The following is a 14,627-nucleotide window of genomic DNA, read 5'->3' on the forward strand; positions in this document are numbered from 1 at the left end:
CACAGTGCTGCCATCCAAATGCTCACAAATCATGAGCTAGGTGGTAAAAAGTCTGCTGCTGACTCCTGCCACTGAGGTAGCCATGTATTTTTAATGTTAACTACATCCAGCTTTTTGGGCCTTTGTAGCACATATTTTCAAGGTCTCTCCTCCACAGCAACAGGAGATTACTTCAAACTAACCCCAAACTAATTCTTACCCAGGCTGCTGCATTCTGGGTTGGGTGGCCTTAAGGAAACTCCATGAAGTTTATATAAAAGCTTATATAAGCTGTTCTTGGGCTCTGTGGAACAGAGGGTATAAATACCTTGCCCATTACCCATGTCTTCTGTTTAAGTCTACTTCCAGTACATATTCCCCAGGTGAGGTGGTGAGGCAGGCCATTGCCTGGTCCATGAATTAGGAATAATCTTGTGCCTTGTGTTGTCACTGCTCCCTGGATTTTCATTTGCCTTGTTCATGAGGGGAGCCTGAAGCTACATCCCAAGCAAAACAATCATATCCTCTAGATTTTGCCTTTGTATCTTTTCTAAAATTTCCAGGTAAAGGCTCAAAGCCATTCTAAGGCCTCCATGGACTCTGAGGCAGTTCATCCATTCATGCTGGCAATTCCTTGCTTGCATATCATGATTGGTTTCCATTCCAGCTGTTCCTGTATATATGGATAGAAAATGTGTCCCTGTTGGTCATTTCCAAGGATAAGCTGCATCCTAGAGGCTGTGTGCAGATGGAGTTGCACATAGTTTCCAGAGCCACATGCTGTTAGGGTGACTTGAAACTGGGCTAATTACCTGGCAGACTTCTCTGCAGAGAGATTCTTTAATAAAAATGGAGAGGGTGACAAGGGATAGCATCCTTGCTATTTTGGGACAAACTCTTCCCTCAGGCAGCAGATAAACATGGTGATAAGGCTCCCAATCTATCATTTGATTTGCTCTTTCTTGGCTGTAGTACTTAATTAACAATTCTGGAACTGCTCTGTTTCCCAGGAATAGCCTGTAAATCCATTAAATTAAACAATAAGGGCAGATGTGGGCAAAAATAAAAAGCCTATGCAAGTCAGAAATGAAAAATTAAGTTGTTTTGTCAGTCTTCAGGGGCCAGTGTAGGAATGTTATAAAACCTTCTGAAGCTTTTCTGTCTAGTGTTCAAGCAAGAGGGAAATGTTCCTGTGGATACCAACATTTTTAGAACTGATGATTGCTAATTACAAAAGCACTACTGACAGGACAAGGCAGAGTGGTTTGAAACTGAAAGAGGGTAGGTTTAGATTGGGTATTAGGAAGAAATTCTTTAATTTGAGGGTGGTGAGGCACTGGAACAGGTTTTCCAGAGAAGCTGTAGGTGCCCCATCCCTGGAAGTGTTCAAGAGAAACCTGGTCTAGTGGAAGGTGTCTCTGCCATGGGGTTGGAATTAGATGGTCCTTAAGGTCCCTTCCAACCCAAACCATTCTAGGGTGATCCTATAATTCTATTATTACATAATTACTTTACTACATGAAATAGTACAAATATTGTGAAAATTGAGTTAAAACAAAATATATTTTCTCTTCAAGATCTGAATGGAGTTAATAATAATGCCAAACCCCGTAGATGGCAATCAACTGTAGAAGAATTTCTGAATTTCTGAAAGAATGTGCTCATCTAAACTGTCACTCATGCTTTAAGATGGCCAGTGAAACCATTTTATTACTGCAGTTAGCTGGAAAGGGCACTGTTCTGCAAAAATCAGATAATGTACTTATTTCTAAAAGCCTGGAACAAAAGAGCCAGTTGAGATTTGCTGAGTAGCTGCAAGATAGCCATTAAATATAAATATTTTTAAAAACAATTTACTCTTTCCTAATGCTTTTAGAGCAGCATGTGGGAACAGAGTCTAAATGCAGCATCTTACTGCATTGGAAAGGACATGATGAAGGTTATTGGGCTCCAGATTTAACTCTTCCATCTCACAATTGCTCATAACAGTTGCTAACCTATATAAACTGGGTGAGTTTGTAAATTTTTCCTGGTGGTAACAATAAAAATTTGTATTTTTAAAACAGCTAGTGCCAACGATGCACATTTTTCACAATCAATGTGAAACAGTGTAATGGTCAATTAAAGTTTCCTTTCTTAAAATTAAAACTTGTAGCAGAAATGAAAATTTTGTTCTTTTGAACCTGTAGGTGGAAAGGGACTTGCTTTGTGGAACTGTATAATTGATATTTCCACATCTGGAGTTTCAGTAGCCATAGGTAGGATTAATTTGATCTAACTTAAGGCATCCAAGTCTGCACCAAGCCCTTTAGGCTGCTTCTACTGTCAACAAAGAAAAAAGGCCCAGCCATACTGTGATTCACATGGTCTTGCTTAGATGTCTATTTAAGGATGAGATGGATGAGCCCTCAGGATTTGGCTATGTTGAACTTCAGAAAAAATGTGTTTGCTGGGAGGTCATCCCATGTTGGTCACCATGGATTGATACCAAGGCTCCTTTCATCTACTACTGCCATCAATAACACATCCTCAGCAAATCTGCAGATTCTGCAAGACTGGGGCATTGGCTGACACCCCAAATGGCCTGGCTTCAATCCAAACCAGCCACAATCCAAGGAGAAATGCAAGTTTCTTCACCTGGGAAGAATAAGCAGCACAGGATACCAGCACAGGTGAGGAGTGGAGAGGCAGAGCACAGTCCTGCTGGAAATGGGCTCCCAGGGGATGCCTGGCTGAATCCAAGCCAGGAGTGCACTCTCATCACAGAGCAGACAGAACACACACTGAGCACAACTCACAGGCCAGCACAGGGGGGCCTGTTCTGCTCTCCTCTGCTCCAATCTGGTGAGGCCATATTTAGGATACAGCCCAGTTTTGGCACAACCAGTACAAAAGGGATGTGGAGAAACTGGAACTGGTCTACTGGAGGGTTGCCAAACTGGTTACCCAGAGAAGATGACCTAGAGGGAGGGTGGAGGAAGCAGGGCTTGTCAGTCTAGCACAGAGGAATGAATCTAAGTGTGGTCTACATGCAGCCTGTGACTGCTTGGAGAGAGTTACACAGATAATGGAGCAAAACTTTCTCAATCATGCCAAATAATGGAACAAGGGGGAATGGCCAGAAAATGCTGCTTCAAGGCTCAGACTGGACATTAAAAAAAATTTCACCTGGAGGGTTGCAACTGATTACCCAGTGGAGCAGCTGAACCCCTTTTTTGGAAGTTGTCAAGTCTTTAAATCCAGGGCTGAACTGCTCCAGTGCTGGTAAAAGCCCAGCTTTGAGCACAAGGATGGACCTCCCAACAAACACATTATAGTAGAGGAAATGTATTTGAATATCTGTATAGAGGCTTTGCCCCAGAGGTCGCGGTTGCCCTTGATGGGCTGCAGCTGCAATGTCCTTAATTGGGCTGCAGCTGTGACCAATGAAGATAACTGGGATAAAAGGGGGTGGGTTAGCCAGTCAGGGAGAGCTTTGGAGGAGCCCTGACCTGAGAGAGAACAGTGTGTGGAAGGAGTTGGTGAAGATCGGCAGCCATGAGAATACACCAAAGAGGTATGGACTTCAGAAATCTAATAACAACAATATAAGACTCTGGAGAAATAATAGAAGAACTACAACATACCAGCCTGAAAAGGACAGCTGGGGCAAGACACTGCCTTTCACCCCAACCCATGCTCATCCTCCCTGCAGTCAACAAAACTCCCTAGAGCTGGGAGTTGAATTGATGCTGGGATTTGTGGGGGACAAACTACTGACACACACAGTTCACGGGAAGATATGAGGAGCAATGGACAACTGTGTTACAGGCTTCTGTCTGCAACACTCTAGCAGTCCTGGAATGCATTATCATACCTACTACCATCATCTCTGGAATGTGTCCAAGCCCTTCAATTCTCTATTAATAACAATAGATAACAATTCTCATCCAGAACTATGGAGGGGAGGTTCTGAACAAGGTGCTCTGAGCTCCCTCTCAGCCCCTGTGACTTCCTATGTAACCAGAGACACGTTAAACTGTTTTTTGCAGCACAGTTAGTTTTAAAACCACAGATCAAATTCACTGCTATCAAAGAAAAGCCATCTTTTTTGATTTTTCTTAACATTTATTACATACTTGGAGTAAATTTATTGCGTCTGGTATTTGTAAGAAGAGAAATGTAACTTTCAGTAAGAATAAAAATATAGTTCCCAAAGGCAACTGCGTGAAGAATCATAAAGCACAGCTAAGGTTTGTTTAGAGACAGGACTCATTTCTTCTCCTCCTGAGAGTGTGACCAGACCGGCTTACGCTTCTGAACAAAGGCTTCAATGCCTTCCTGCCCATCTCTCAAAGTCAAATTATCTACCATGACCTTAGTAGTTATTTTGTAAGCAGTGTCAAGGTCCTGGCTTATCTGTCTGTAAAAAGTGGCCTTCCCCAAGGCCAGGACAGATTTGCTGCTTTCACATATCTTCTGAGAGATTTTCATGGTCTCTTCTTCCAGCTTGTCTTCTGGTACCACCTTGCTGACGAGCCCGTGCATTAACGCTTCGTGGGCAGAGAGAGGTTCACCCGTGAAAAGCATCTCCAGTGCCACCTGAACAAGGACAAATATTGTAGTAAGTCAACCCAACTCAGTGCTTTGCTTTGTTTGGGGAATTTCAGCCTCCTCCTTCAAGTACAAGTTATTCTTTTCACAAATGATTTAGGTCTTTTGGTCTTTTACACTGCCAAGGACCTGTTTAGAGGTCTCAGCAAAGAGAAGGGTCTAAAGCTGGTCTCTTCAAACCTGCCCACTGCTTCCAGCTGTCCTAGGCTGACAGCCCTGGGTTTCTCTTCAAAAGCTCACAATCTCTAGTGATTGCTGTAGGAATTAAAAGAGAAGTGGATCATCTACAAAGTCAAATGACTAAACTTGGTATTTTAAGCTGGGCATATGTGCAGTTTTTGAAAACACCTGTCCTAGTTTTAAGTTTAGTATGAGTGGTTTTAAATATGGACTTTATATAGGCACATTATTTCAGTCTCCTGCTGCTTCCAGCATCTGGTGTTTGAGGTTTGAGACTAAAAATTCCCCCAAATACTCAGTGACTATTCAATGCTATGTATCAATAAAGTTTTCCAAGACTCCTGGAGCAATTGACCAATGCCTGAATCATAAGAGCTGATTATCCTCACTAGCATCTTTGTACTGGTAGCTACGAACAATGGCGACTTCTTTTGTTAAAAGGTAAAAATCACCAATTCTGGGAACTGTAGGGAATGTTCTTATTGCTTTGAAAAGTGGCACAGAGAAAAGCATTTCCCACACATTTTAAAAAGGTAATCCTACAGCCCAGAAATACTAACTGAGAAACAGCTGCAACTGCACATGAGAGCAGCCTTGGAAAAATCCCCCATGGACTCTGTTTGAACAGGATGTCCCTGCAGATGGGAAATTTCAAGCTGAAGCTTTTATCCAGCAATGGGATGTGTGCAGTTCAGTCACTGCATCTCAGCAGAGCCCTGCTGGGCTTGGACCGTCTGCCTGCATGAATCCAATTGGCTTTACAGGTTGTACTATTTTTTATGGAGTGAGAGATGTGCAGCCACAATCAGTAGGACATAAAACAGGAAGACACTATAGGAGGGTTTTAGATGCTATTTAAAGCATCTTGATCTACAGCCAGGCAGATCCTGCTGGCAGTGAAATGTCATTGCCTGGCAAGAATTGATGCCTTGGTGGGATTGTTATCCTGAACTTGCAGGGGTTTCCTCCTCAGGGGAGAACATCATTGGCTAAAGCCCTGAGTGTCTGTTGGAAAGGAAAGGGATTGCTGAGCTGGTGGGCTGCTGGGACGAGCTCGTGCTGGTTGGAGTCACATCAGTAGAAAGCTGCCTTTCCTAAACAAGAGTTCACCCTTTATTATTTTTCCCACTCCAAGGAGTTATGGAGATGCCTTTTGAAATAAAGTATTTTGAATGTTGCACTGCAGGAAAATAAAGTTCAGGCAATGGAACTAGAACTCCTAACACGGGAACCAACTTTATGCAAAATTATGAAGAAGATCTGGAAAGGAAGTTTACCTTTCTTGGAAGAGATCTGCCCAAGGCCACAGCTGGTGTGGAGCAGAAGAGCCCAATGTTTACTCCAGGAGTAGCAAACTGAGATTTCTCACTTGCCACTGCGATGTCACAGCTTGCCACGAGCTGGCAGCCGGCTGCTGTAGCCAAGCCGTTTACTTTGGCAATCACTGGCACTGGAAGTTTCTGGATTAAAGTCATAACCTGCATGCACAAAAGAGTGGCCAGTAAGGAAATTCAGGATGACACAATCCTGTTTTGGAAGCCATCAAAAGTACCTTCCTCTCCATTTACCAAAAAAAGCCCAAACTGTTGGATCTTGGTTCCTTTCTGATGAAAGGATGATGAAGGGCTTGTGGATTTCACACATGGCTTTTACAGCATTCCTTAAATATGGGCTCAGCAATGTCTTAGAGATCATTAGTACTGGAGCAACTAGAACAAAGGTTTCCAAGTACTCACTGTTGTCATACTGAGGAGCATTAGGGGTCAAATTCTAGCTCCACCACTATTAAAGGGAATTTTGCCATTCCCTCCAAAGGCTCCAGGATTCTCTTTAACCTCCCCACCTCCCTGACCTGTGTCTTTAACAAGACCTTGGACAACCAGAGAGCCAGATCTTACTTTCACATTGTCTACTTGTTGTTTAAGCCAATTCTGAACTTATAACGAAATAAATACTGGGAAAGAACATTTGATCACAAGTGATGTGAAAGTGGTTATCCCTAGACTTCTAGAAAAGACATATTTGCCCAAATACTCAGCAGCAAGGAACACTGGCTAAACCAAGGAACCCACCCTGACTGTGCCCATTGTTGGAGACATCACATTGCCATTCTAGCCCTTCTATGTACATGTAGAGAAATCCAGAGCAAACATAATTTCACCAGGATCAGGCATTAAAATAGCAGAGCAGCAAAAATCAAGGGAATCTGAAGGAATAATCTGTACTTTAGCAAGCAGATGACCAATGCTGTCCCTCCTTAAAGCAATGCTTGCTTTTAACAGCAGGCAATGGCAGAGACACTCAAGAAGAACTGCTTACCTCTGCACATAGTTCAAATACTTGGGAATGATGCTTCACATCATCTTCACTAGACAGTTCCTTTAAATCATGGCCAGAACAAAATACAGGTCCTTTAGCTGCAAAGAATTTCAGGAAAAGTCAGTCTGAAGTAATAAAGAAATCAGGGGTGGAGCATATCAATGTCCGAGCTAAAGGGATGTCAATGACATGTCAATGTTCAAAAAGGAGTTTGGGGAGGGAGTTTTGAACAGAATTCCAAAACATTTCCTTCTGGGTTTTATGGTAACTTTAAATTGCTGCAGTACAACATTTAAGCACAGTAACACCCATTACCACTTTTCAAGGTCTCATTTTACTTCCACTACACTTAACTCAGAAAGAATGCACTTCACCTCTGAGCCCAGTTTTGTGTAAGGATGTTCAAAACAGCTCCTCAGTACAACACAAGCTTATCAGCTGGAGCAAGGCTAGAATGCTGTGCTCTCAGACTGATAAATATACTTAGTCCCTATTTATTGTACCCAGAATTAATTATTAACTACTTTTGCTAAATAAGCATCAGTATTTTTTCTGTCACGGTGCTGAAGGTCACAATGGGGAAAGAAAGAAAAAAGGTTATTCTGCTACAGGAGAACCAGAAGGGTTGTTGGAGTGTTTTCTCCACTACTAAACTGTCATCTAGAGAAGCCCCAAAAACATGCTCAGGGTTTGGGCAGCAAAAGAGAAGGTTTTTGTGGAACCAAACTTTGGATTTGCTAAAATTAAAACAATACAGGTCCACAATCTTTACAACAGTTTTCCTTTGTCATGTAACTACCTGTCATTAGAATGAACCAATGTGATGCTTTCCAATCCTTCAGAACTTCTCAGGTATTTGTATGGCTGTGACATTTCCAGCTACATCTATGCAGATCAAACCTTAGCTGCAGATTTGTTTCTTATGAATCAGATTATTGAGACACCGTCTATCCAGAAATAACCAGACAATTGTCAGTCAACTCATGGGGTTGGCAATATATATTTGGAGATTAATTACATTAATTTGAACCTCATTGAAGAATCCACTGCCAAGTCTGTGTTAAAGGCCCAAAGCATTCTCTAGGAATCTTTTATTTTCTTGCAATTTCTTCTTTTGTGTTTTATTCAGCACGGGAATTAGAAATAAACAGGAACGTGCAATTTCTAAAAAACCTAAAGCAATTGTGCTCACAAACTCCCAGAGCACTGTACTCCCAAAAAAGAGCCTTCAGTGTTTTGCAAAATTTCTAACTGCTGTTTGAAATGAGGAATATGTATATTTAAACTCACCCCTGTGAAATCAGCTCTCTTCTACTCTTGTGTGTGTGCCCTAATACACAGAGTTTTCCCCTACGTATAGGAAACAGCATGATCCTAAATTAATAAACCAGTTTATCTGAGATGTTTGGAAGGGGGGAAAATGAAGGTTATCTTAAAATAGCAAAAAAAAAGGAAAAAAAGATGGCTTAAGTACATCTCAAGTTTCATTATCTTTAAGAACTCTACAGCTTAATATGTAAATGGAAGGAAACTGTAACAGGCTCTGCCAGAGGCTGTTTTACATCTGTGGGCCATGGGTGTCTGTGGTATTGATATTACAGTCTCTCTTTCACTGGAGTGTTTTTAAAAATAGTTCTGACAAACCAAATGATGAGGCTGATCCTGGCTCAGAGCAGGGAAGGTTTCTTGATTTGCAGAAACCTTGTTTTTCACTACAGTCTATACCTGTCAACAGGGCAACAAACACCATCCTACCTTTGCCTGCTCCTGCACAAAACCCCTCTGTGGGGATGTTAATGCTTTACTTTGGTAACTCTTAGAACTTTTTTTTGGTTTGGCTTTTGTTCTGTTTAAAGTATTCCTTCCATACAATCTTAAAACCAATTAACCCTGACCCTAAAATGCCGAGTGTAAACACCCCCCATACCCCGACTGAAGTAACATTTTGAAACGTGTTAATGCTTAGACATGTTGGCTAAAACCGAAAGCGTAACAAAAGCCCAGTCAGTCGTTAGTGCTGAGTTAGAAATGAGGAATTAAGTACAGGAAAGGGGAAGCTGGGGTGAGTATGGAGGAAGAGCGTGACAGGGAGGCCTGCCGAGCACTGACAGCCGCGGGAGCATTAGGGAAGCACACAGGTCCCTTCCCGTCCCGTTTCCCGTAATTCCCAGCGAGGTTTGGGTTTCGGCTCCGCTGGGTGCCCCTGCCGCCCGGCCGGTGCCGCGGTACCCGCGATGACGATGACGCGCAGCTCCCGGCTCTTGACGTCGTGCAGGAGGTCCCGCCGCAGGCTCTGCAGCATGGGCAGCGACAGCGCGTTCCGCCGCCGCGGGTTGTTCAGGACGATGGTGCTGCAAAACCCGTGAAACGCGGCGGGGTTACGCTCACCGAGCTCCGAACGCGGCCGCGTCCCGGAGCCCCCGGCGCCCCCGCTCACCGCACGCCCCCCGCCTGCCGCCGCTCCGTCAGCGGCTCCGCCGGCGGGGCCTGCCCGGCTCCCGCGGCGCTGCTGAAGGCGGCCGTGAGGCGCCGCCGCAGCCCGCACAGCCCGGCCGCCATCGCTGCGGGCTCGGGCCGGGCAGGGGCGGAGCTCCGCGGCACCGGGGCTGGCAGCGCGGCCCCAGCCTGAGCCCGGCCTGGTGCTGCTGCCGGGACACCGGGTCACAGAATCGAGTGGGTTGGAAAAGACCGGTGAGACCATCGAGTCCGACCTGTGATCAGACAGACATTGTCAACCAGACCATGGCACTGAGTGCCACGGCCAGGCTTCCTTATACAGCTCCAGGGACAGTGACTCCACCACCTCCCCGGACAGACCCAATGTCCAGACACTCTTTCTATGAAGAAATTCTTCCCAATGTGCAACCCAAGCCTCTCCTGTCACAGCTTAAGATCATATCCCTCCGTCCTGTCGCTGGTTGCCTGGAAGATGAGCCCAACCCCTACCTGGCTCCAGTCAGGGAGGTGCAGAGAGTGAAAAGAGCCCCCCTGAGCCTCCTTTTCTCCAGGCTGAGCCCCCTCAGCTGCTCCTCTTCAGCCTCGTGCTCCAGCCCCTTCCCCAGCTCCATTGCCCTTCCCTGGACACTCTCCAGCACCTCAATGCCCTTCCTGAGCTGAGGGGCCAGAACTGGGCACAGCACTCGAGCTGTGGCTCACCAGTGTCCCTGGGGCTGCTGGACACATCATTCCTGGAACAGACCATCCACACAACAGAGCCTCCCTTGGTCCTGCTCTCAGACTCCTGCACTGGAAGGCCTGGGTGGGCAGTGGTATCATTAATGAGTAGCTGGGGCATTGGAGAGCACTCAGAAATGTGATAATTTCTTCAGATTCCACTGAGCACTTGCTTCTGTGACTGTGGGATGGAGATTAGGACTGTGCTGAGTGAATTTGTCAGTGGCACTGGGGCGGGATCTGTCATGATAGAGAGGACAGCAGCGTCATGCAGAGAAAATGACATGGCTTTGAGGCCCAGAGTAACTGGCATGACATGACATTCAGTTCTGCAGGGCTACTTGGGAGCTAAGAAGATAATCATTTATTCACTGGGAATTCATAACCTAGAAATTGTAATGGGAAATGGCTTGTGTGTTCTAATTGGTTCTACAGAGTCAGTCTGTAGAACCATATGATGCATTCAAGAAGAAAAAAAAGGCAAATGAGATTTTAAGAGCTGGTTTGGTGATTTTAAACTTCAAATGAAATTTTAAAATTCAGAGTATTTCAGGGACTTACAGGTACATTCACATCTCTTCTTGAATATTGCTTATGCTTCTGGTCACCTGTGTTCCAGAAGTCAAGCTAAAAGAGAGGCAGCTGTGTGGCTGAGGCAGCTGGGGAACCATCTCATCTACCAGGAGATGCTGACAGACCAAAAGACCAAGCAGCCTTTTTCCACATGATACAGGTACCCTAAAATGAAATAGATTTATGTGCAGCATGTGCTCCTTGTAAATGTAAATCTGTGCTCCTGCTTACTGATCTCCCTGTTCTTGTGAGTTGTTGCAAAGTACTTGTAGGTTCCCAGATGTGTCTCCATTTTTTGTCAGTGTTGAACCCCTGCAGCCCTTTTGACTGTAGTGGCAATTGAGGCTTCTCAGTTGTGAGTGTCAGCCTCATAAAAGAACCATTTGAATTTTGTGTTTAGTAATATATTTACTTACACAGATATTAACAGCTTAGTGTGGAGATGCACTATTTGCTGACTGCTTTTATGTTGCCTAACACAACAACCCCTCAGATTCCTGAGCTTTGTGGCTCTACAGTAAGAGGCACAGTAGATTTATGTATATTTATTTACATTTTTCAGTATATTTTTTTACATTTTACATTTTGAAGGTCACTGTCAGACCTGAGAGCTAATTCTGCTCTGGCCTTTCCCCATATGACCATTTTCTTTTTCTCATGGTTGTTTGCACCTCATGGTCATTCACTGAAAAGTTCTTCCAAAATTTACTTTTAATATGCAGTAGGGAATTGCAGAAAAAAAAATATTACAAATTCCCATTTAGAAGCAAATGAGATCATCTTCTATAGATCTCAGCAGTTTCAAAGCCTGCTTGGTTTGGCAAAGGCCACCACACCAAGAACACAATGTGTGTGCTGCTCTGTGAGGAGTTCCTAATCCCCTGAAACTCTGACCACTGACCTCTTTCAAATTTGTGAATACCACCTGATTTTTTTCTTTCAGTTTCTTCTCTTTCTCCATCTGCTTTTCCCTTTTCTGTCCATTTCCAAGGAAAGAGTATTTTTGTGGTCTTATCCAAAAAGCTTATTTTTTATATAGTGTTTCCAGCTCTCTGGAAATTCAGTTCTTTTAAACTTTGATTGACAACCTCATGTTTCCTTTCACACCCACCCCCATTACAGATTGTTTTTTGGCTGCAGTTTCCCCAGTGCACTTAGGAGACCTGCTGCTGCCTTCTCTGAGAAAGTACTGAAAAAACTTTCTGATTTCAGGCAGATTTCCTTTTCACAGCATTTGCCAGCAGCAGTGTGGTTATGGCTGAGCTCACAGTTTCAACTGGAGACAGCCAGAAGCCAGGACTGAAAGTACCAGACAGGGCTTTTCCAACCTTTAGCTGTATAGATCCTCATAAAAAAAACTAAAAAGGGAGATTACAAAGGACATGACATGACTTCATCCTTAGATAATTCCAGAAACCATCAGGATATCACACTGTGCAGGAAAAGACATTTTGAGATTCAAGTGTGCTTAGCTCCTCTAAAGCTCTCTGTGCTCTCCATTGTGATGTTTCCAGAGAGCATGCATGGACAATAAAGATACAGGATCCCTTCCTTCATGAAGCACAGGTATTTATTTGGGGGTCTTTATTTCCCTGGCTTTCAGTGAGCCCAGATGGGATGTGAATCTTGCAGGAGCACCTGCTGCTATAAATAGCAGGTCCACCAGGGCAAAGGCAGACCTTGTTGGGAGGCAGCTGAAACGTAAAATACATCCACATATGTAAATTAGTAAATTTATCCAAAAAGACATTTCCATTAATTGGAATGCTATGATGAAAACTTGGTACTATTTTATGGAACATGAGGCAGACATATCCTTAGCAGATTTTCATGCAAATTATTTCTTGTCAAACGTTGGCATTCACAGAGGATCTTCTGACCTGATTTTCAACACTGCTGAAGGCATTCAAATCCCACTGGGATCCAGAGGGGTTTGGCACCTTAAGAACTCAAAGACTGCTTAATTCTGCTCAGGTGTGTAGTAGTTCCAGGATAACAGGGAGAGCAGGGTCCTGTTCTTGCACCCAGGCCAAGGAAAATCATTTATTTCCCTGCTTTGTAAATCCTGCTAGAAAAGAGATAGACTAGTGCATCATGGTTTCTCTGATGTGGAACCCTCCAGGACTGACTAAAGAAAAGATGAAAAAAGGTTTTGCATTTTTGTTTCCCTTTAGCAAGGGTTCTGAGCTGAGTCCCAGCACCACAGGATGGGTGCTGTCTCTGTAACATTTTTATTGTGTCCTTAGACAATTTGTGTTTTCTGTATTGCTGTTAGGATAGAAATAGCACAGAAACTTCAGGAAAATACTTAATTGTGCTGGGATTTTCTAAGGGCATGAAACCCTTTTATTCTGTCTGCACCTCAAATTCCCATGACCCTGCTACCAAACCTCCTTTGAGCCCTATCCCTGGGTTTTTTTCTTTGAAAAGTCTGGGAAAGGTAATTTTTATATCAGCCTTCTCTTTATAGAGGCTCTAATTACTAATTATGAAGTAGTAATTAAAAATAAGTTACAGGATTAATGTATAGGAGACTATCAGAAATTTTAGCATGTACTTTAAGAGAAAGTTATATTTTTTTTAAAATGTTGATTATTATGCTAAAAGAAAGGATTTAAATCCAGTTTTAACTTCATGACTAAGATTGAGAATTTGCAGCAGTCTGTGAACCAGGCTAATCAGTCAGGCTGCCAGTCAGGCTCAGATCAGGTCCTTCCCTGGCAGCACTGCTGCCTCCTGCCTTTACACTTAGCATTCCTTCAGCAAACAATGCAGTGTCCTGTTTGCTCTTGACATTAAACATAAAGCTCCCAGAGTCACTGCTGCTGCACTGCCTGCAGTTACTGCTCAGAGCTGTTTCCCAGACGCTGTGTGGCAGCACTGCTCCGTGTAATGGGTGCTTCTTATTTTCCCTTCTGCTTGTGAACCAGGTGATCGGCCAAAGCCCTTTTGTCACTAACCCATTCCTGCTCCTCTTCATTTTCTCTCTTTCTCTTATCCTCCCCACACTCCTCTTTTATCCTATATTGTCCTCACTGTTGAAGTGATTTATATTTCCCTGACATTAACATTAGATGATTTTTTTTTTGTATGTGAGATTCTTAAGATGTGAACAATGACCAGAATTATAAAATATGTGAGGCTATAACAGGCTTGGAAAAAGGGTGATATCAATTCCTTCCTTCCTTAGGTTCCCAATTTAGATACTTAATCCTGCAAGGCTCCCTACACCACCAGTAGAGACATTCTCTCCCTGCAGGGCTGAGCAGTGTCTAAAGGAGCTGCCTGCTCCCAGAGCTCTCCAGGCTCCTCCTGCTCTCCATTCATTGCACCGGTGTCAGGGTTTGACCCCAGCTGGGGACTCAGCCCCGCGCAGCTGCTCCCTCACCTCCCTTAACAGGATCAGGGAGAGTCACAAGAAAAAATCTGAAGAAATTATCACATAAAACTCACATAAAACCGAGGAAAATCATGGGTTGACATAAAGACAGTTCAATTGGTAAAGCAAAAATGGTGCACAAAACCCAAGGAATTCATTCCCCACTTCCCATGGGTAGTTGGGTGTTCAGCAATCCCCAGGACAGCAGGGCCCTGCCAGATGTAACAGTGAATTGGAAAGACAAACATCATCACTCAAAATGTCCCCCTCTTCCTTCCCCCAGTCTTACATGCCAGTCATGACCCCATATGGTCTGGGACATCCCTTGGGTCAGCTGGGGTCAACTGTCCTGGCTGTGTCCCCTGCACCCCTGGCCTCCTCGCTGGTGTGGTGGGACAGGGAGCGCAGGAGGCCTTGGCCGTGTGTAAGC

At 44.0% G+C, this 14,627-nt stretch overlaps 1 protein-coding gene across 1 annotated transcript; it reads right to left on the bottom strand.

Annotated features, from left to right (window-relative positions):
• Window positions 1–4,059: 4,059 nt before the first annotated feature.
• On the bottom strand, window positions 4,060–9,630 carry ECHDC3 (enoyl-CoA hydratase domain containing 3). The gene is made up of 5 exons (XM_066550043.1): window positions 9,509–9,630; window positions 9,301–9,422; window positions 7,072–7,169; window positions 6,030–6,230; window positions 4,060–4,560 (listed from the first exon to the last, which is right to left on the bottom strand). The coding sequence occupies exons 1-5, from the start codon at window positions 9,628–9,630 to the stop codon at window positions 4,231–4,233; spliced, it is 873 nt and encodes a 290-aa protein (XP_066406140.1). The 3' UTR covers window positions 4,060–4,230.
• Window positions 9,631–14,627: the final 4,997 nt, after the last annotated feature.

Source organism: Molothrus aeneus, chromosome 5, assembly GCF_037042795.1.
Source record: "Molothrus aeneus isolate 106 chromosome 5, BPBGC_Maene_1.0, whole genome shotgun sequence".
Taxonomy (NCBI): domain Eukaryota; kingdom Metazoa; phylum Chordata; class Aves; order Passeriformes; family Icteridae; genus Molothrus; species Molothrus aeneus.